At 55.7% G+C, this 22,314-nt stretch overlaps 1 protein-coding gene and 1 non-coding gene across 6 annotated transcripts in view; one reads left to right on the plus strand and one right to left on the minus strand.

The window, feature by feature from the left end:
• Positions 1–56: 56 nt before the first annotated feature.
• Positions 57–22,314, minus strand: part of SIPA1L3 (signal induced proliferation associated 1 like 3) — a 253,512-nt gene continuing 231,254 nt past the window's right edge. For 3 of the 5 annotated variants that reach the window (XM_070387805.1, XM_070387806.1, XM_070387807.1), the window contains 6 exons: positions 14,414–14,579; positions 13,378–13,624; positions 8,951–9,094; positions 5,069–5,204; positions 3,314–3,395; positions 57–1,864 (listed from right to left, as the gene is read on the minus strand). In XM_070387805.1, coding sequence (XP_070243906.1) covers positions 1,721–1,864; positions 3,314–3,395; positions 5,069–5,204; positions 8,951–9,094; positions 13,378–13,624; positions 14,414–14,579 — 919 coding nt within the window. In that variant the 3' untranslated portion in view covers positions 57–1,720. The remainder of the gene's footprint in view (positions 1,865–3,313; positions 3,396–5,068; positions 5,205–8,950; positions 9,095–13,377; positions 13,625–14,413; positions 14,580–22,314) is intronic. The other 2 variants (XM_070387808.1, XM_070387809.1) reach the window with 2 other exon arrangements.
• Positions 8,402–8,506, plus strand: LOC138991909 (U6 spliceosomal RNA). Its single transcript, XR_011467804.1, has one exon. It is a non-coding gene; the product is annotated as a U6 spliceosomal RNA (small nuclear RNA).

A 22,314-nucleotide genomic window follows, 5' to 3' on the forward strand; every position in this document is an offset into this window, starting at 1 on the left:
GTGGGGCGGGACAGGCTCCAGGTTAGGGGCTGAGGAGGAAAGGGGTGGGGGTGGGGTGGGTGATCCTGGAGAACCCTTCCAAGAGGGATCCATCCGGGAAGAGGGGCAGAGACATCACAGTAGTTGGCCAGGGCTGAGGACCCTGCGGGCCGCTCCCCGAACCCTTCCTGGGGGAGAGGAGATGGCAGGTCCGAGGGCTCTTCTTGTGGGACTGCAGTGTCGCTTCAGGGGCCAGAGGTTGGTTGCGGGGGCGGGGGTGCAGGATCAGGGTCCTTTTCTCCTGCTCCTTAAAAGTCTGTGTCCTGTGTGGGCCTCCTCCCCTGAGGTTTCTGGCCCCAGAGAGGTGGTGGTGGGGGTCTCTGGACGTGGGGCTGGGCCGCCTGGCGCTGGCCTCCCAGTCGGAGTGTGCTGCTTGGATCAGGGTCCCCAGGCCTGCGTCCCTCTGAGTCCCCCTACTGAGCCCCAGCCCACTGGGAGCAGGAACGAGCCTCGATCCTCAGTTTGAGGTTGGGGGAATCCACAGATTGTGTGACCATACAGACTTGTTCTGGCGCAACTCTACATGAAAAAATAAATATATATATATATATTTTCTTGTTTGTTTTTAAAGGAAAAAAAAAAGAAGCTCTGTTTCCTGGGTGAGCAGCGTAGTACCACACTGGCCCGGCTGCCCGGCCAGCTGCCCCTTATTGCCTTTGGAGAACCAGCGTCTAGTGGGGGTGCGCACTGCAGTGTTCCCCGGGGGGCGCCAGTGTTGCTGCTGGGGGCCTGCGAGATGGGCTGGGGGGCTTGTAAAGGGAAAACGGAAGCAGAGAAGAGATGAAGGCTGTTTCTCTCCAGCCCTGACCTGAGGGCTCGGTGGAGGCCCTCCTGGTGTCCAGAAGAGGCCAGGGCTGATGGAGGAGCGGGGGCCGCTGGGCCCGGCCGCGTCAGTAGCTCGAAGGTGGAGGGGCCCAGGCGCCGCGGCCTCTGGCAGTCTGGGGACTGGTTGAAAAAGACTGTGGAAATGGTCCCAAGTGTGCAAATAGCTTCCCCTTCAAAGAAGTTAACTCTGGAATGCTGGCGTTTCCTCTTTCCATTCTGGGATCCCCTCCCCTCAAGAAAATAAATGAAACTCTAAGAAAGTGCTCCTGGTTGCTTTTTGGAGGATAGGGTGGGGAGGGGGCAAAGTCCATGCGTTTTGGAGCCAGTGCACCGAGGATGGGGAGCCCTGGCCCCGCTTCCACGCTGGTGGGCCGGTTTCCCACCATGCTTTTTCATGCAGGGGTCATGGCCCCACCAGCCCAGATACTGTTGGACATGGTGAGGAAACGTGGTTTGTGAACTCCTGGAGCTGTGGGGTTTGGAGACTCGCTCCTGCCCTCCCCTCTTCCTACAGCTTCCGATGGCTTGGTCCTAGGAAGAGGCTGGGTGGGGAGGGTGGGACGGGCCCCCTGGGGGTGGTGTGGGCATGGGCCCAGCCCCCAGGAACCAGAGAGAACAGCTCAGAGGGAGGCTGGAGACCACATTGCCCCCTGGGGCTCGAGGACCAAGAGCAGACAGCCCGGGGAGGCCTCCCTCAGGTCCCACTGCTGCCCCAAGCGTCCCTGTCCTTGGAAGGGCAGTGGGGCCTGGGCTGCAGAATCTTGGTCACGCCTGTGACCAGGGGCCGGGCCGAGGGAGAGGAGGGCAGGAGCCCACGCCCGCCCAGGCGGCCGGTGGGGGCAGTGGCCTCTGCACCTCAGAGTTCCTTCTTTTCCCTGCAGAAGATCTCCGCGAACTTGCGCAGCTGCTCGCTGGCGGCCTGCGACTCCTCCTGCAGCCGCTGGTTGTTCTGCCTCAGGCTGGCCACCTCTGACTGCAGCACCGCCTTGTCCTGCTTCTCCTGTGGGGCGCGGGCTGGTGTCAGTGGGTCGCACGCTAAACGGACCCCCGCGGCCTGTGAGCCTTGCCCGGCTGCCAGGGTTCAAACCCCAGCTCTGCTTCTCAGCAGCTGAGTAACCTCAGGCGGGTCACCTCATGGGCCTGTTTGACCCTCTCTGGGTCAAACTCTTTGGGCCCCAGTTTCCCCAGTTCTAAAAGCGGGGCGGGGGGGGGGGATGGGTAGGGCGGGGGGTGGGGATGGGTAGGGCAGGGGTTGACAGGACTTCCCCGGCAGTCTAGTGGCTAAGACTCCACGTTTTCAAGTTTCCAAGGCAGGGGGTGCGGGTTCCAGCCCTGGTTGGGAAACTAATACCCACATGCCCCACTGCTCCGTCAAAAAAACAAAACAAGGAAACTGTGAAAGGGGCGGTTGAGAGCTTTCCCTGAGGTCACGCATATTGAGCTCTCAGCACACAGCCTGAAGTGGAGTAACTGTGTGACAGTTACTATGATCACCTCATTCCAGCCCTGCAGCCACCCAAGGGTTGTGGGATGTTGCGACCCCTATTTTCCTGGACCAGGAAAGGAGACCAGACCTCCTCATGCAGGGAGGACGGGGCTGGGACATGGACGCAGGGCTGCCCTCTCAGGACAGGGGAACATGCAGCGTCACACAGCCCTACATGGTGGGGTGCGATTTGAACCTGAGCCCCCACGATTCCTGTGCTTGAGGCTTCCACATTGTACCTGGCCACCTTCTGGCCCTTTACCCAGAAGTATGTAAAACAATAAGCAAGAGTCTCTTCCACACTTATTTTTCCTCATTCTCCAACACTCTGGAGATAAGGAACAATCTGGAATGTCACCTTCTAGACAGCCCTCTGACCCACAGCTGGGAGACATTTTTTAAGTGTTGCAGTGTTCTAGGAAGCAGGTCTGCTGCATGCTGAGTTTTCTCCTTGAGTTACTGGACTTCTTCTGTATGTCTGTGAATATATAGATTTCTGCCATGACTAATTCGCAGCAGATCATTCCCCGGCATGGCTGTCCTGTCATTTACGTCACTGTTCTCCTGTGAACAGACAGCTGCACTGGCTCCAGTTTTTTAGGGCCAGCGGTACAGCAGTGAACACCCCTGCTCACAGGTCTCTTCGTGCCCGTGCTGGGAATTCTATTGGACGAATTCTCATAGTGAAACTGCTGGGTCGACAAGGTACACAATTACGGTTTTGATAAATATGGTCTGACCGCCCTCCAAAAAGGTTGGGCCAACTTATTCTCCTTCTAAGAGTTTCTAGGTGCGTTACCAGCCTTCCCTACCATCAAGCTCTTCACTCATGACTACATTCAGAGCTGGGTGGCCTCTCCTAGAACAGATGGGATGGGGGGTGGAGATGGGAGCCCCAGCCTTGTTGCCCACCCCTCAGGCATCCGGGAAGTGTCATATGAGGCAGCTGCCTGGCGGCCTTACCTTCTGGAGGTCCGTGTGCAGCTGTTTCAGCATTACCTCCAGCTGGTACACCTTGCCTGTCAGATCCAGGGGTGGCTCCTCGCTGCAAAGGCAGGGGGCGGGGTCAGGATCTCCGCCCACAGCTGGGAGGAGTCCGGGCTACAGGCCCCTCTTATCCCTGAGGCTCCAGGGAGTCCTCTCCTGGCTGGAGTACCAGGGGTGCCTGGGGGGTGAAGGCTGCGCTCCGCCTGGGGCGGGCTCCTCACCTGGTGGGGATGGGAGCACCAGGCCTGAAGTGAGCGGTGGTGCCCCTGCAGAGGGACCAAACGTGCGCTTCCAGGAGGAATTCCTCCCATCTCCCGCCAGCCGGGGCAGCGTGGTACAAAGCCCCCTCCCCACACCCACCCACCCAGCACCCTAGCACCCAGCAGCAAGCCCTAGCATGGAGCCGGCACTTGGGGTGTGTAAGCGGGCACGGGAGCAGGAGGGCCTGCCTGGGGGCAGTACTAGTAACCAGACGGATGATGGTAACAGCCCTCGTTCCTGAGAGCCCTCCCCGTGATGTGTAAAGTCTGAGCGGCTCAGGCAGGGACGCTGTACCCAGGACCCCAGCCTGTGGCTCCTCCTGAGTGGGTTCCCCCATTCTGGGCCTGCCTGGCCCCTGCAGAGGAAGGGAAAAGCCTCTTTTTGCAGAAGGCTCCTCTGGGTGCGGTGGGAACGCACGCACCCGGGATGGATGAGAAGAGAGGCAGGGCGTCCGCCCAAGGAGCGGGAAGGACTCGCTGCCCACTCCCCACGCGCCCCCCACTCTTTCCTCCCTGTTCTGGGGGAGCTGCAGTCACAGGGGGAGGGGGTCAGCAGCTCAGGGCAAAAGGAGTCCAGGAGTCTGCCGGGAAGCAACAGGTCCTGGCATTTCTACACAACCCCTGTTCCCAAGCCCACTGCAGTGCCCCGTCTCGGGGCCGCCCAGCTCTGCTGTGACAGCGGGGCCAGTCTTTGTGGAGGTCTAAAGCCAGGGTGTGAAGTGAAAAACAAGAAGAGTCAAAACCACCCCCGAAAAGCGCTTCAACTGCCCATACAGTAGAGTGCACTACTGTTGCACACGTCACTCCGCACGGTGAAGCATGCAGCTGAGTGTGGAATGCACTATTTAAATCCACGGACATGCAAGCCTGCCATTTCCATCCTCTCTCCCTCTTTGTGATTCTATTTTCTGCCAAGCTAGTGCACTCAAACATGCTGCATCGAATGTGAGATGACAAATGGGAGAGGCCTGCCTCCCGCCCGCCTCCCCGCCCCTGGAAGCCTTGTGAGGACAGGGCTCGGGCTCCAGTCACCGCTGGGTCCCCAGACAGTCCTGCCCCGGGGCCTGCCAGGGGCGAGGTGAGAGAGAAATGTCAGGGGCACCGGCACGTAATTTAGGAACCTGCAGAGGAGGAGACCCGGGGACAGACAGGGCAGGCTGGAGGCTGGGAGTGGGGTGGATAGAGGGGGCGGATGTGAGGCAGCGGGCAGGGAAGACTGGGGGTACCGCTTATCGATTTTCAAAGCAGCAGAACAATGATCACTGTGCTGTGAGAAGCACAGGGCCTCCGAGGAGACAGGGCCTCCATGTGAGGTCAGGACCGACACTGCTCGGTCCCCGCTGGGCCCCAGCGAGTAGATGAGCCCAAAGTCTGTTAGATGAGGCAGTGGCTGCCCCTCCTGCTACTGCTGAGGGGGTGGGGGACCTGCAGGGTGGCCTCCTGCCTGGACGGCGGGGTAGGGGAGCCTCACCTCATGGTAGGGGTGGTCCTGGGGGTCGGGGGCCCCCTTTCCAGGCTCAGGTGACTGTGGACAGGACTGTGTGCAGGCGGGACGTCCGGGCTCAGAGCTGGGTCGTTGAGAGAGAACAGCGAGACGGCTCTTTGCACTGCGGGGGAGAGGGGCGCAGTGGTCGGCTGGGCTCCCGGCTCCTCCTCACACCACCCCTCCCCCCGCAACGGCCAATCCCTTCCCGCAAACCCCCAGGACACTCCCCAATCACACCCGCTTAGATCACACAGGCATACAGGATGGATTCTTGCCAAAAAACCAAACCAAGTCAGGACACAAACACAATATTCCGTCCTGTTTCTGAGAAAGCCTCCGGATCTGACGACCAGTTTATACAAAATACAAGGGACAGAGAAAGGAGTTGAGTGCAGTGTGGGCAAGGAACTGCCCCAATTCAGCTGAAATGGCCTGGTTTTGTCAATAATGGTGAGGGGGGAAAATGGCTGGAAGTGGATGGCGTTGACACTGGCTGATGAGGACACAGGGATTCATTATGTCCTAATTCTGAGGATGTCTGTGGAACTTCCAAAGCAAAGAGAGACACCAGACAGAAACTATCAGGTATATGGAAGAGAGAAACAGTCTCATGGGGCTGGTGGTTAAAGCAAAGATGCCCAGGTCCCATCCTCCAGACGCATGACTGGCTCGGGGGGGCAGGGCCTGAGCCAGTGCCTGCATTTTCACATGGGACCGTTAGGTGGTCCTTCTATGATGGCAGAAATCGAAAACAGTCTGAATGCATCCAAAGAGTGGCTGGCTGAGTGAGTCCTGGGGCTTCCCTGGTGGCTCAGACGGTAAAGAGTCTGCCTGCAACGCAGAAGTGAAAGTGAAAGTTGCTCAGTCGTGTCCGACTCTTTGTGACCCCATGGACTGTACAGTCCATGGAATTCTCCAAACAAGAATACTGGAGTGGGTAGCCTTTCCCTTCTCCAGGGGATCCTCCCAACGCAGGGATAGAACCCAGGTCTCCGGCATTGCAGGCAGATTCTTTACCAGCTTAGCCACAGGGAAGCCCAGTGCAGGAGACCCCGGTTCAATCCCTGGGTTAGGGAGATCCCCTGGAGAAGGACATGGCAACCCACTCCAGTATTCTGGGCGAATCCCAACCTGAGGAGCCTGGTGGCCTACAGTCCGTGGGGGTCACAAAGAGTAGGACACGACTGTGCAACTAACACTTCTCACTAAGTGAGTCCTAGGACAGAGCAAACAGGAGGGGCTGAGCCTCTCCCAGGGAGGCAAAGGCGGGCTCCTTTATTTCTAACTCCTGGCTCCAAGAACAGCACAGTGAAACCCCGAATGCCCTTCCCCAAGATCCACCCACTGTTAATGGTTATGCCACACTTACTTCCTGCATTTGTGCGTGTTTCCTTCCCTAACCATTGGGGAAGGGAATGTACCAACATCCTGGTACTTCACCCATGAGTACTTTACGACACGTCTCCAGAAAGGAAAGAGATGCTCCTACATATTTCCTACACAATATCGTCCTCAGGCAAGTTGACGCTGACATGCTATTATCGTCTAATAGACAACCACCTGGAAATTTCCCCCATTCTCTAAATAACATCCTTTATAGCTGCTGTTTTCTATCTTGGATTCACTGTTTATGCTTTTTGAAAATGCTTTTATATAAACAGTTTCAAATAGGCCCCAAAGCAGAGAAAAGAGCATCATGGGTCATGAACCCATCACCCGTTTCAACACCTTTCAACACACTTCAACATACCTTGGGGTTCCTGCCCTGTGATCTCTCTGGTTTTTAATTCTCCTGAGCACTCTTTTCCTTCACATTTAAAAAAAACCCCTTACTTTTGGCTGCTCTGGGTTTTCGCTGCTGTGCATGGGCTATTCTCTAGTTGCGGTGCGAGGGCTTCTCACTGTGCTGGCTTCTCCTGTGGTGGTGCGCAGGCTCTAGGCGCACGGGCTTCAGTAGTCGCAGCACATGGGCTCAGCAGCTGTGGCTCCCGGCTCTAGAGCACAGGCTTAGTAGTTGTGGTGCCTGGCGTTTGCCATGCGCATCTGAGATCTTCCTGTACCAGGGATCAAACCCAAGTCTCCTGCACTGGTAGGAGAATTCTTTACAATTGAGCCAATAGGGAAGCCCCTTCTCCTTTACTTTTTAAAAACAGCTTACTGCAGGGGACATCCCTGATGGTCCCGTGATTAAGACTCTCTACTTCCACTGCAAGGGGCATAGGTTCAATCCCTGGTCAGGGAACTAAGATCCCATATGCTTGGGGCCACTAAGCCCCTGAGCCACAACTAGAGAAGCCTGAGTGCTGCAACTTAGCCCTGATGCAACCAAATTAATTAATTAATTAAAAAGAAAGCAAGGGCACAGGCTGAGGGGTCAGGGCCATGGGAAACAGGAGGAGGTGTCTGATCCAGACTAAGGGATATGAGGGAGGGCTTCCTAGAGGAGGGACTGCAAAGCTGAGGCCTAAAAGATGAAAAATGAGCCAGAAGAATATATCCTTATCTGTCAGGGTTTCACAGATGAGGAAACCGAGGCTGAGAAAGGTAAAGGTGCTTGCCCAAGGACACGTGGGATGGAAATGGTAGAGACAGCCAGCTGTCTTATGGTCTGTTTTCTCTTTCTCCGTAATAATAGATCCCAAATTTCAGCCGTGCACAGGTCCTCATTCCCCAGCCTGCCCTGTAGCAAAGTGTGGCCATGACACTCAGGCCAATGGGATGTAAGTGCAGGGGGAAGGTGAGGCTATGGAAAGCATCCTTCAAGTGGGGTGGGGTGGGGTGGGTGTCCGTCTCTACCTGCGGGCAGAGCTGGACGTGATGGCCAGAGCTCTGGCAGCCCAACTGTGAGGGTGAGGTCCTCAGGAAGGGCAGAGCAGTAGGGGAAGGAACCTGACCCTAATCAGAAATGATCACCCCAGAAATTTTTACTACCCACCAGCCTCACTGCCCACCCCTGGAATTTTCACTGCATAAAACCTTGTTTAAGTCACTGGATTTTCTGCCACTTGTAGCCCAAGTACATCTAAGTACAACTGGGATCACTACACTTCCGCACTAAAATAGTAACAGGGAGCACTCTCTGTTGATGGCATGTTCTGTGATGACAAGTTTTATAAACAGTTTTCATAGATTCCTCCCTGTGGCCCTAGGCAGTGGGTACAGTCTCGTTCCTGTTTTGTAGACAAGCTAGCTGGGGGCATCAGAGAGACGAAGACATTTGCCCAGGACTGCACAGTGAGCAAGTGACAGGGAGGATGTGAACCCTGGCCTCCCCCGATCCTGGAACCTGAGTGTGTCCCCCTTTAAAGCCTCGAGGCCGTGCTCGCTTTGGCAGCACATACACTAAAAGTGGGTGGACAGGGAGGATTAGCATAGCCCCTGCAGAAGGATGACATTCAAATTCGTGAAGTGCTCCATATTTTTTAAGCAATTTTCCTCCAATTAGAAAGTAAATTAAAAAGAAAACACATCTTCCTTCTTAGAAAAAGGCCCAGTTTGACAAAAAAAAAAAAAAGAAAAGGTAATGTTGACAAAGAGGCTGAGTGGGCTTCCCAGGTGCCTCTGTGGTAAAAACCCATATGCCAATGCAACAGACATGGGTTTGATCCCTGGGTCGGGAAGATCCCCTAGGGGAGGAAACTGTAACCCACTCCAGTACTCTTGCCTGGAGAATCCCATGGACAGAGGAGCCTCGTGGGCTCCAGTCCATGGGGTCACAAAGAGTCAGACACGGCTGAGCACAGCAGTATAGAGGCACAAGTAAAATATAGTAAGCTAGAAAAAACAAAAAGCTTCAATGCCCTCTGTGGATCCTTCCAGAACAGAGAAGGGAGTGGGATCTGCTGGGGTTGAGTGGAAGGCGCCTACCTTCATAGGCCTTGGCTGCGTTCACCAGGCTGGACCACTCGAGGCCAGCAGCTGTGTCAGGGAGCGGCATCATTCCCGGGTCCAGACGCCGCAGGGGCCGGTCCCGCCCGTCGGCCAGTGAGAGCTCGGAGGCTGAGATGGTGGCTGGGTGGGGAGAGGATGGGTGTGAGTGACAGCGTGGGAGAAATAAAGAAATGAACACGTTCCTTTACACTTCCCATACAATTATGTAACGTTACATAACTGTTACACTTATATATAATTAAATGAATAAATTATATTTATTAGATGATAAATGCCAAGGAAAACAACCAGCAGGGTAAGGGGGTAGGAGTCTTGGATATTTATGTGGGTATGATGTGAAATGGGGCGCCGAGGAGGCCTCGTGGAGAAGATGGCCTTTTGTACAAAACTCAGAAGGAGGCGAGGCTGTTGGGGTGTGGTCAGGGGGTACACCTTGGGAGAAGAGCATTCTGGGCAGATGAACCAACCAGTGAGAAATCAATCCCTAAAGCGGGAACGTGCCTGGACGTTTAAGAAACACCAAGGAGGGTACTCCTGTAGATGCCCAGTGGCTGAGACTCCATGTTCCCACTGCAGGGGACCTAGATTCGATGCCGTGTCAGGGAACTAAACCCCACACGCCACAACTAAGACCCGGCACAGACAGACTTACAAAAAAGAGGAGGCCCGCGTGGCCGGGACAGAAGGTGCTGACAGGGCCGGGTGGCGCAGGGCCCCTGGGGGCTATGACAAGAACCGTACCGCTTCCCTGAGTGAGATGGAGCCAGAGGAGGGTTCTGAGCTGTTGCAGGTATCCACTGAGTCCCTCCAGCTTTGTGTGGGGGGATTAGGGAGGCTGTGAGGAGGCTCCTGGGACGGTCCAGGAGGGAGATGGAGGCAGACAGGACCCGGTACGGCTGGAGGGACAAGGTCCTGGGTCTGCCTGGCAGGTGGGGCCAAAAGCAGTCCCTGAGGGTGGACGTGGGTGTGAGACAGAGGGGCCTCTGGGAGGACTTCAGGATCTGGGAGCTGGCACTGAGTTGGGAGGGCTGAGGGCGGGACCAGAAGGGAGGCTTCTGGAGGTGTGAGTGTGAGATGCCTGAGACACCCGCACGGAGCCGTGGGTGGCGTGCAGACCATGTGCGTCTGGAGCAGAGGGCAGAGTGCCAGGCTGCAGACAGATCGTGGAGCTCTGGGGTACGGCTGGGGTTTAGGGTCACTGTGGGGAGACCTGGTGGGTTCAGGCATGACATGACAAGCAGAGAAAGAGTCTCGGGGTGCTGGAAGCGATGGAAGGCACCAGCAGCGTGTCAACGGCGACATCTGCTGCAGAGATGGAGGCCTCCTGTGGGGCTTAGGCCCTGACTCGCTGGGGCCTCACAGACCCTACAGGGGAGGGCAGAGGGCGACGGTGAAGCACGGAGGTCAGGCGGTGACTCCGGCAAGAAAGGCTGGGCCTGCTCCATGTACCCCAGGCTCATCCTCTCGCCGGGCACCACACCGGGTACTGCAGCGATCATCTCTTAGCCCCCACTCCCCCAAATTAGCCAGGAGGGAAGAGCTACTATGACCCTGCGTGACAGAGCGGGTGACTGGGGCTCAGAGCAGGAAGCTAGCTGCCTTGCACCCTCTCTCTCGCTGGTGGGGGCACCTGATTTTAACATGTGGGGCCTGACGCCGACCCAGCCCCATGCGGCATTGGTCTTGAGAGGCTCCCTGTTCATGTCTTAGTTCAGAGACAAAAACCTGACTGATGAGAGGTTAGAATGCTCTCTCCTGGCGACAAAACACTGACAAATAAATACATCAACAGCTAGAGTGTTTTTCAGCGCTTACTGCATATCAGGACCTGAGTTTGGTGTTTTCCATGTACTAGCTTGATTCTCGGATTAACTCACTGAGGTGGGTGCTTTTTCTATAGGCACAGGGAGGTTACAGCTGTGAGGTCAGGACCTGACCACAATCTCGGGCCACCCGGCTCTCAGGATGCGAGGTGCTAGTTGGCAAGTGAATGAATGCTCAGGGGAATGGATGAGAAGGCAGGCTGAAGGAGGTCCTCGATCCCCACGCTCCCATTTCCAGCCTCCTAGTGTCTCACAGCCGAGCAGGTGGGGACTGCGGGAGCAACTGCCTCTGCCACGCCAGTCATCTCAGGCACTGCCTCGTGAGAGGCTCCTTGGCCTTGAGGGCTCTTCATCAGCGGAGCCTGGGACCGGGCTGACAGCCCCTCTTCAGCCCCGACGTGGCTTGGGAAGGGCTCTCGAGCAGGCGTGGAGATGTGGAAAGGCCTGGGGCCCCAGCCAGATGGGACTCTCAGGTTCAGGAGGACAGGAGAGTCAGATGGGCACAGAGAAGGATATGTGTGTGTGTGTGTGTGTGTGTGTGTGTATTTCATGAGAGAGAGGGCCCTGGGCTGCGGTCACTGTAAGGACCCAAACAACCCTGGGCCCTGCTCTTAGGGAGTCTCCAGTCCAGCGGGGGAGACAGACTCATTCCCACACAGTGACCACCGGGAGAGAGAGGGGCTGTGATGGGGAAACACAAGGCTGAGACAGCATGACGGGACGGGAGGGAGCCGGGGCAAGGGGTGCCCAGAGGAGCTGCCTGACTCAGCCTGGTTAGGGAGAGGACTTCTTGGAGGAGGCAGCATCTTTGACATGACTTAAAGTACAGGTAGAGCCAGGCAGGCGCTCTGTCTGTCTGTCTGTCTGTGATCTCTGTGCACCCTCCTGCCCTGGCCCGTCTCTTGCCTTCTCACCATGTGTCAAATGCCTCCTCGTGCCAGGCCCTGCCTTTGGCACAGACAGGGCAGTGGAGGCGAGAGGCTGATGAAGGAGACACAGAGTGAAGATCAGGGAAGCAAGAGAAACCGCCGGGAAGCTCAGTGCCACCAGGGCAGAGGTGCTGTGTGCCCCCCACTGCTGGGTGCCCAGAGCCTACAGCAGAGCCTGGCCCAGTCCAGGGGCTGGAGACAGTGGGAAGAAGGCAACGGAGGGGCAGAACAGGGGCTCTGGAGTTTAAACTGGGAGGGAGGATCCAGCCTGGGGCTTCTGGGAGACTCCAGCAAAGAGCCAGATCTGAGCGAAGCCCTAAAGGGGAAGCGGGAGTCAGGGCCAGCACGGGGCTGGGGGAGCAGCATGGCGGGCAGGGGGGGTCACTTGGATACCCCGAGGAGAGAGTGGGCCAGGGGGTTCTCACGGAGGCGCTGAGGAAGGGCCCTAGGGTGGAGCCCCAGAATACCAGGGCAAGGTCTACGGACCCAGATACGAGGTCAATGAGAAGCTGTGGAAGAATTTTAAGGGGGGAGACAGAAGCCCTCAAAAAAAAGTCCCTGAGCCTCCATCCCACCCTCTGTGGTGTACAAAAGGGCTCCATCAGATGCTACAGGGCACAGTCCCTCAGCTGAAACCTGGGGTGGGCACATCTCTGAAGTCAAAGTTTGTGGCGATCTGACAAAGTAATGACATACTCTATACATGCACATACACCCAGAAAGGTTGGCAGCGGCCCCCATTCAACACACCCGTGTTCCTCAACTCAGCAACAGACGCTTCATGCCGAGTGGGGTGAAGAAGGGCCATGAACAGCCGTATATCCGTCTAGGTCGGGCACTGCCGGGGGCGCCTGGCCCAGACTTCTGCCCTGCCTTCTGGTCTCAGAGCCTCTGAGGTTGCGGATAGAGGGTTACAGTGCGGACTGAAGGACAGCTCACCCCAGCCAGCGCGCAACCGTGCACATAGCACTTCCTTCAGTAAATATTTGCTGATGGTGGTCACACCACTGTATCCCCTCCTGCTGAGAGCTGGCAGGCCTGGAGGAAGTCATGTATGTGAAGACAGGAACCTCCATGGTGGCCCAGTGGTTGAGACTCTGTGCTCCCAATGCAGGGGGCTCAGGTTTGATCCCTGGTCAGGGAACTAGAGCCCAAATGCCACAACTAAGAGTTTACAGGCTGTAACTAAAGATCCTGCATGCTGCAACTAAGACCCGGAGCACCCAAATAAATACATAAATAAAAATAAATATTAAAAAAAAATTCATGAGGTAATCTGTTTGGTGCTGCAACAGGGAGCTGGGGAAGGGGCACATATAATGGAAACCCTGATCCTCAAGGCCCTAGTAATGAGCTTCCAGTCTGGAGACACCTAGAGAGACTAATGCCCTCTCTCTGGTCTCAGATGACCTCAATCCTTGGGGGCCCCCCATTCCTAGGTGACTGATGCTTGGCCAACAATTCCTTGCTCTGAGGGTGACACCCAATGTGCTGAACCACTGCGGTCCCCGGACGCTCCCATGTACTTCAGTTCCCACCCTCACCTGACTTTGACACTGATGACCCATGGCCTTTGACCTCGAGGTGATCCACATGCTCATGCCCTCCTGCTCCCTCCACCCACAACCAGCCTCCAGGTTCCCGGGCTCACATTTCTTCTCGGGGAAGCTGTTGCTAGCGGTGGTGGGGACAGGGCCAGGGCCGCCAGGTGGGTGGGGGTGCTGGTGTTGGCGGCGGGCGGGCAGCGTGCTGGAGGGGAAGGCGCAGGTGCTGGTGAAGAGCACGTCGCTGGGCAGGCCCGGCTCCAGGCCGGCAGGGTTGGCGAAGCTGGGCTCCCGACGCCCACTGCACAGACTCTCATCTGACAGCGTCCGCTGCAGGCTCTTCTGTGGAGACTGCTGCCAGGACAGGGGTGTGGTCACGGCCAGGCCCATGGTTACTGCCCTCGGATGCTTCTTCCCCACCATCTGCAGTCCTCACCCACCCAGCATCCATTTCTGCCCAAAGTACCCCACTTCTCTCTGAGGATTCCTCCTCCCCTCTTTGCAGCCCACTTGGGTCTGGAGGGCCGACCCCACTCTCCAGCTCCAGGGGAGGTAGGGAAGGTGGGGTGACCTCAGCTAGAGCAGGAGACCCAGGTGTTGGTGGGGACCACCTGGGACGAGTGCTGGCTCCCCCCAGAGCTGGTGGGAGGGAAACCCTGCAGAGACTGGGGCCACCCAGGTCCCAACAAGAGTGCACCTGCCCAAGCGCCTGGCCCACCAGGGGAGGCAGAGACGAGAGGGACAGAGAACGCCTGCTGTTTTGGCCTCCCCCACCTCTGGGTCACAGGAGCCCAAGTGCCCCCTGAGCACTCCCCTCCATTCCTGGTCCTGTGGTCTGGGCAGGCAGGTGCTGCTTCCACCCTGCGCTCAGGGAAAAGGATATGAGAGCGGTCCAGTGGGTATAAAGCCCCAGCGAGCCTGCCAGGCTGGCTCACACTGTGATCCTATCCCTGACCAACGTGACATCCTGACTCCTGGCTGCAGGGGCACACGCACACTCCAATAGGCTGGTAGGTGCCGCGGGCAGGAAGAGGCTGGAGCGAGTGCAGGGAGCCGCCCCGGCCCAGCCCCGCCTCCCTCTGCCTGTCTGATTGCATGCACAGGAGCATGGGTGTGTGCCTGGTGGGGGCAGCCTCTACGTACGCCTGTGTCTCTCTCCTGCTCGGGCGCCAGGTTGTCCATGATGATGAGTTTCTTTAGGTCATCTTCGATGGTGGACTTGTAGTTCTTCCGTGGGGAGCGGAGGTCTCGGAGGGAGGCCCTCAACCGCGGCTGCCCGAAGACGTTTTTCGTGCTGCTGTCTACCTGCCTGGAAGGAGAAGGTCACAGTCAGAAGGGTCTTGGGAGGCTTGAGTCACTTCTCAAAGCCATTCTGACCCCAGGGAGCCAACCGCCACTGGATGAGTGACCACGGCGTCCTCACGTCACCCGGTGAAGATGGACAGAGACGAGACCTGGGTTATCCTCTCCACTTGCCCACCCCCCAGATGTGTCCTGGAAACCCACTCTGTGCCGTGTGTGTGCTCAGCAGCGGGAATACAGCAGTGAACGTGGAGCAGACCCGTCAGAGACTGACCGTGAATAAATGAGCGGGAGACCCCACAGTGCGAGGTGGAGAGAGGTATTCTGAAGAGAAATAAAGCTGGGTAAAAGGATAGGGGTCTCTGGGGATGGAGGCTGGGTTTTCTTGTCATCTTTTGGCAGTGCCACATGGCACGGAGATCTTAGTTCCCTGCTCAGGGATCAAACCCGTGCCCCCTACACTGGAAGCATGGAGTCTCAACCACTGGACCACCAGGGAAGCCCCAAGGCAGGCTTTTCTAAGGGGATGACATCTGAGCAGAAAGGGAAGAAGGCAGGAATCTGCTGGTAGAAGAGGATGCCAGACAGAGGGATCAGCGAGTGTTGGGCTGAGGCGTGTGAACAAGCCTGGTGAGTTTACAGAGGCGTAGGGGGCAAGACGGTGAGGGGGAGGAGGGGAGGCCTGGGAGGGGCTGGGGCAGGTGTTCAGGAACTTATGAGCCACAGAGGGGTCTCAGGATTGTATCTGGAGAGTCTGAGCTGTTGAGTGACTGGTCCTGATTTGTGCTTTAGAAGAGTTGTGGACAGAGACATCACCCTCATGGCAACAAGGAGACAGGAAACTCCAGAGTTGTTCAGGTGGAAAACAGGGATGGTGTGGAGCAGGGACTCCAGCCACAGAAGAGGGAGAGGGTCCCACAGAGTTAGACTCCCCTGGGGGACCGGTCCCTTTGGGCCAGGGCTGGGCCACAGACAGCAGACCTCTGGCCTGGGCGCTCCAGGGCCTGGCACCAGATCCCCCTCACTCTGCTTTCCATCACGTGGGGTGGGCTCACGCATCCCAGGGTGGCTGGGAGGACCCAGAAGACGAGGCACAAGGGCTTGGAGCAGCCTCTGACTGCTACTATTTGGCTTTTCTACTGGGTCTCCCATTTTCGTTGGGCTTCCTGGTGGCTCAGCTGGTAAAGAATCCTCCCGCAATGCGGGAGACCTGCATTTGACCTCTGGGTTAGGAAGAGCCCTTGGAGAGGGGAACGGCTACCCACTCCAGTGTTGTGGCCTGGAGAATTCCATGGACTATATAGTTCACGGGGTCACAAAGAGTCGGACATGACTGAACAACTTCCAATCTTGTTTCAGAAGCTGATTTGTGAGCCAGGTCACTCTGATCACCACTCTTCTTTAGCATTCCCAAAGCTGACCCAGGGCTGCCTTCCAGAAGACTCTATGATCTAAAAGTCACTGAGGCACAGTCTGGGGTTAAGAGCAGGAGCCCTGGTGGGCAGACAGGTCTGGCTCTGAGTCTAGACTGCCTGTTCCTGCTGTGGGACCCTGGGCAAGTCACACCACCTCTCTGATCCTTGGTTTGCAGGAAAACACAGTGACCTTACTACATTTTGGAATTTGCTGCAAACTGCCTGGCCAGCACCTCACCGGGCGGACGCTGGGGAGATGAGAGCTGCTCTTCTGACCGTTTCTCTGGAGGTGCTGGGCACCCTGAGCTGCACACAGTCCCCTCCTATTGCTCCATCCCATTCTGCAGGCACCACAGGCTGTCACCCCAGCTCCCTGGCCCAGGCTGGCTTCTGGGGGCTCTCTGTCCTCCATTCCTGGGACTTCCCCTGCAGTCTCCTCTTGCCTTCTGAGTCTGGCCCAGCCTTTGGGATCAGGTCCTACTTTTCCAGCCAACACTGGATCCCTCATCTGAGGTGTTGCCACCCTCTCCCCCCAGGAAAGAAATAATGACAGCCAACAGAAGCACAGAGCCGGGTGCTATCTACCAGTCCGAGGGCTCCATGTGAGCTAACCTGTGACATCTACAGAGCAGCCCTCCCTGGGAGCCACTGTTAATTGGCATCTCCACTTTACAGGTGGGAAACTGAGATACAGAGAGGTTAAAGTAACTGTCCACAGTCACACAGCCTGGGAGCAGAGGAGTTAGGATTCCAGTCCAGGCCACCGGGCTGCAGCGCCCACAGGCATCACGACAGTGCTTGGCTGTCACGTTTCTACCAAAGAGATGGTGTATGAAAGATGTATAGTATGTGAAACATAATCACATTGGGTGCAATAATATGCTTTTATAGGGACTTTCCTGGTGGTCCCATGGTTAAATATCCACCTTCCCATGCAGGGGACGTGGGTTCAATTACTGGTCGGGGAACTAAGATTCCCATATGCTGCAGGGCAACTGAACCCAGGAACCATAACTAAAGAGAAACACAGGCACCCCAACTGGAGAAGCTCACATGCCCCAACAAAGATCCCACGTGCTAAGACCAGACACAGCCAAATAAATTAATAAATATTTTTTAAAAAGCTTTTATACATTAAAAAATAAATCCTGGAAGAAATTATGAACAATGATTACTTCTGGGAAGTAGGAGTCATATTAGAAGGTGGAAAAATGAGACTTTCACTTTTCATCTGATAAAAACACCCTTCTTAACTGGTTGAATTTATTTTGCTATCATCATGTATTATGACAAAAATAATAATAAAAACTAGTTTAAAAAGAGCTGACACCCAGACTTCATCATTGTGTAACTCAAGAAAGAAAAAGAAACGAGTCTTTGAACTCAGGAAGAAATAAGATATCTTGGGCTCCTGAGGGTACTGAAGTCTATGTTTTTTATTTTTTCTCTTATTTTCTCAGCTGCCAGCCTTGGGGTTTCAACAAAGGAAGGAAGAGAGGGTGGTTAAGTTTTTTTTTTCTTGTTAGGTCGTATTCCTTCTCAAATGAGAATTCCAGGGCTAGGGTAATTCTGGCTCCGTCATTTTTAGGCAAGTATGCTTTCTGGGCAAACGAAAAGCTTTCTATCCAAAAGAGAGAAACAGACAAAAGCAAGAAACACACACACACACACCCCAGAGTACATGCCATTCCCCTGGGAGCTCAAAAGGGCCTCACCCTTGCCGCTTCCCTTTTGATTTTGCCATTTCCCAGAATCCCCTGCACAAGGGGCGCTGCCCATGAGGCTCCCCTCTGGGAAGGGTGTAAAATGACCTGCTGAAAATGTAAAACCGTGCACTCTCTCCACCCTAGGAGTTCTACATCTGGGAGTGTCCCCTTTAAGGTGCCAGGTGTGCGGGGACGCTTTGTGAAGTCCTGACTAGGGAGGAAACAGCACCGGCCAGCAGTGGCAGGGTGAGGCCCCGCAGGGAGGGCCAGCAGCACCCCAGAACAATCCCCTCCAGCTGCTGAAGACAAGAGAACTTGGTCCACATGACGTGGGAAGAGGTTTGCTCAGATATGTCATGGGAGTAAACAAGTTATGGGGACTTTCCTGGTGGTTCAGTGCCTAAGCCTCCACACTCCCAATGCAGGGGCCCAGGTTTGATCCCTGGTCAGGGAACTAGACCCCACATGTGGCAACTGAGAGTTTGCATGCCACAACTAAAGATCCTGTGTGCCACAACTAAGACCTGGTGCAGCCAAATCAATATTAAAAAAAAAAGTGGTATGTATGGTGTGAAAGCATTTTTAGGAAACAAAACTCACACACAGCTTATGCTGTGCTGTGCTCAGTCACTCAGTTGTGTCCAACTCTGTGATCCCATAGCCTGTAGCCTGCCAGGCTCCTCGGTCCATGGAATTCTCCAGGCGAGAATACTAGAGTGGGTTGCCGTGCCCTTCTCCAGGGGATCTTCCCAATCCAGGGATCAAACCCAGGACTTCCCGCATTGCAGGCAGAATCTTTACTGTCTGAGCCACCAGGAAAGCCACACACAGCTTAGCGTGGTATATTCAAGTTTACTAAACTCTCAGCTCCTAAGGTGGATATGTGGGAGGGATTCTCTTTCTAAAAACATTCCTTGCCACAGCCCACCAGGTCCAAAACAATCTGTTCTACCCTGCCTCAGCCCTCACCTCCTCCCATACAGGCTTCCCAAGGTTCCTGAAACACGCCAGGGAAGTCCCTGCCTCAGGGCCTTTGCACCGGCTGTTCTGTCTGCCCAGAGCAACCTCCCCAGCATTCCCCGCAAATGGCAGCTTCTCATCCACCCAGCTTCACTCAAATGTCACCTCCTCAGAGAGGCCTTCCCTGACACTCCACCTTTTGTGGCTGCCTCCCAGCCCAGGTGAGCTACCTCACACTCTCCTGTGCTACTTCTTCACTGTCTTCATCTCCCAGTGATTCATCCTGTGTAACTGTTTTGGGGTCCCACTCCTCCCACCTCACCTGCAGTCTTGTGTTTACGTCCAGGGTGGGGATGAGGCCAGCAGGCACACCGACTGAGTTATTAACTGTGTATCACACAGAACTGACCTTCCTTCCAACCCATCAGCTGACCTCCCTACCCATCTCCTTCCTTCTTTCCAACCTCCCTTCTGCTCTCCCTTCCTTTCCCAGCAAGCTTAAATGATTTCCATAAACCAGGAGAAAGTATAGAGGACTTCCCTGGTGGTCCAGTGTTTAAGAATCTGTCTGCCAATGCTGTGGACATGGGTTTTCTCCCTGGTCTGGGAAGATCCCACATGCCATGGAGCAACTAAGCCTGTGTACCACAATTGCTGAGGCCCACGCACCCCAGAGCCCATGCTTGCAGTAAGAGAAGCCACCACAATGAGAAGCCCTCGCACCGCAAGTAGAGAGTAGCCCCTTCTTGCTGCAACTAGAGAAAGCCAGTGCACAGCAATGAAGACCGAGCACAGCCAACAAAAATAAATAAATAAAAGGATAGAGATACTTTAAAAAGTCAAGCCAGGAGAACACAAGCATTCCTTACTTGCTCTATTTGGGTTCATTTGCTGAAACTATCTTCCCAGCTCTCAGGACCCCTAGGACTTGAGTGGGGCTCTCTTGATTCTCCAGCGGAGGGCTGGCTTCCTGGAAGAAATCCTGCTAGAACCTTCTTTCCGACCCTCAGCTCCACATCTATCTATACACTGCAAGTTCCACATGGCCTGACACTGTTAGTGGGCAGCTATGACATGTCTAAAAGGAATAAAATATGATGAAATTCAGTTTGGAGAGTCAAACTCATCATTTTTGTCCACACTCTCTTTCTTCTGGGAGGATTTCCTAATGTATTGTCTAAACTGAAAATTCTAAGCAATAATTTAAGATGGCATTCATTCCAGGTTAAAAGAAAAAAAAAACACAAAAAACTGGGTTTGTGCACCTCTGATCTTTTTCCTCCTTCTCAAGATCTTTGGCCTTTATAAATGTTTAAATCTAATGACCTCTGAGGATAAAATGGACTCGACTCTGATTGTTAAAAAGAATGAGATCACCTTCTGTGTTCTGTCTAATATGGAGCTGTCGCCAAGCTGAGAAAAGAGCAAGTCAAAGAGGCTGCAGCACAGACAGGAGGTGACCCCATGGATAAAAAAAAGCGGGGGGCGGGAAGGAAACACACACACTCACGTGTGCTCAGTCGTGTTCAGAACATTTCTGTAAGGATGGACAAGAAATGAAACAATGGTTGCTCTGGGGAGGGGAGCTAGATGGCTGGGGGCCAGGGAAGGGAGTGAGGCCTGGTTTTCACGGCATACCCTTTTGAACTAGTTTGGTTTTTATCCTCTGCGTGTTTTACCATCGAACACACAAATGAAGAAAACACCCAGGAGGAGGTACCCTCTCTCAAAGTTCTGACTGACAGCCTTGGACAGAGTCCCTAATTTGCCCGTGTTGTTTGAACTTGCATTTGCCACACTAGGGAATTAAACCACTCACGTTAGAAAAGAAAGAGGGAGACAGAAAAATGACAAAGAAGGCCCTGTAGTTAGGAGCGGGACAACAGCAACTTCTTTTTCCCGTGATGGCTGGGCCAGGAGTGGAAGGCGACCAAAGGCTCTGACTTGGCTGGGTCTGATCCCAGATGACTGGGAGCTCTGGCCTCCAACCCGGGCAGCTCCCTTGGGGCTGGGTTAATTAAGCTAATTAGCACCACTGTCGGTTGGCCTGCCTGAGCTGGGGGTTCTGCCAGCCTCGCTGGCGAGGACACTCATCGAGTCTGCGCTTTGGGCGGCAGGCCGATTTTCCTGGAAGGCTGGCTGGGAGAGGCGGGTGGGGGTGGGGGTCGACCCTGCCGTGGGGTGGGGATGCTGCTGCTTCCGTGGCTGTGCTGAGCTGAACCCAGGGCCCCTAAACTCGAGGAAACCGCTAGATGCTAATGCCAATGCTGAGCGGCCCTTTCCGAGGCCTCGCTGACTCCTTGTGCCGCCTCGGGGAGGGAGACACCCCTGTCTTCCCCTTTAGAGGCTGGGGACCGAGACACGGTGAGTGGAGGATGCGCGGAAGCCACATCTGCCCCGTGCTCTGAGCCGCCTGAGATTCGCTCTTGATGAACGAACGCAGTGCTCAGTGTGCCTGGGCGCAGTGACAGAGGCTCTGGGGGGGTGTGCCCCCACTCTGGGGCTGGGGTGTCTCACGGGGCTATGTTCCTTCCCTATGGCCATCACTTCCATCGCCTCGCTTTACCGGCAAGAGCACTGATACCCTGAGAGCTTCTGACACAGTGACCGCAGAGTCGGGTCCTGGGCTTGACTCAGGGGACTGCCCCTGACTGCGGTGGCAGTAACGGCAGCTGCAGCAAAGCTCGCCCCCTGAGCACGCGCTCCCTCTCAGGCCCCAGCCTGCTCATTTTTTCCCCCACTTTTTGGTGACGCCATGCAGTATATGGGATCTTAGTTCCCAGAAGAGGGATTGAACCCATGCCTCCTGCAGTTGAAGTGGGAGTCCTCACCAATGGACCACCAGGGAAGTCCCAAGACTGCCCTTCTTATGGATGAGGACATTTGGAGCCTGGGTCCTGAGATGTGACCTGGGGGATCACCCGCCACAACCACTGCTCCACTGTAAGCAATAAGCAGGCTATTCCCTAGGGCATGCCTGCCTCCTCCTCACCAGGCCTTGTCTGCAGGGACCAGGGCCGGCAGGGCCACCACACGCCAGCCTTTCAGTTGGGCTGAGACCAGCCTGGCGGGGAGGAGATGCCCTGGATGGCTGAGGAAGGGGGCGCTGATGACCACGGGTTCTGTCTCCTGCTCTGTGGGGCCCCAGCCTGGCCACCCTGGTCACCCCCTCTCCTGCTCAGCCCTGTGCAGCTCAACCTTCGTGCTGGGGTCCTCCCGGGAGTTACCTCAGGAAGTCCTCACAGCTGGGAGGTGGGGAGGATGTCATGCCAGTTTAAAGAGAGAAAAACTGAGTGACGAGGGGTGAGCGGCCAATGAGGGAGTCCTTCCCGACCCCCACGCCGTGCTGCTCTCATGGTGGGGAGAAGGCAGGCCGGTGAGTTCAGCGTCCTGCGACAAAGCAGTCAAAATGGGGCTGTTCGGCCCTCTCCTGAGGCAGAGCTGCAGGGCTGACTGGGGCCTGCAGCAGAGGGGCTGGTTGCGGGGGGTGGGGGGCTTCCACCTCAGTGCCCTGGGTCCCCTCAGAGTACAGCTCCTCTGTCCTTCACCAGCTCACTCCGCTTTTCGTGCAATGGAGCATGTGCCCCCAAATAGGCGACTGTTTCCTCCGAGAAGTCAGCAGTCATCAGAAGGCGCGAGTCCGGCCTTGGATGCGAGCCTT

The sequence above is a fragment of the Bos mutus genome, chromosome 18, assembly GCF_027580195.1.
Source record: "Bos mutus isolate GX-2022 chromosome 18, NWIPB_WYAK_1.1, whole genome shotgun sequence".
In the NCBI taxonomy this organism is placed as follows: Eukaryota; Metazoa; Chordata; class Mammalia; order Artiodactyla; family Bovidae; genus Bos; species Bos mutus.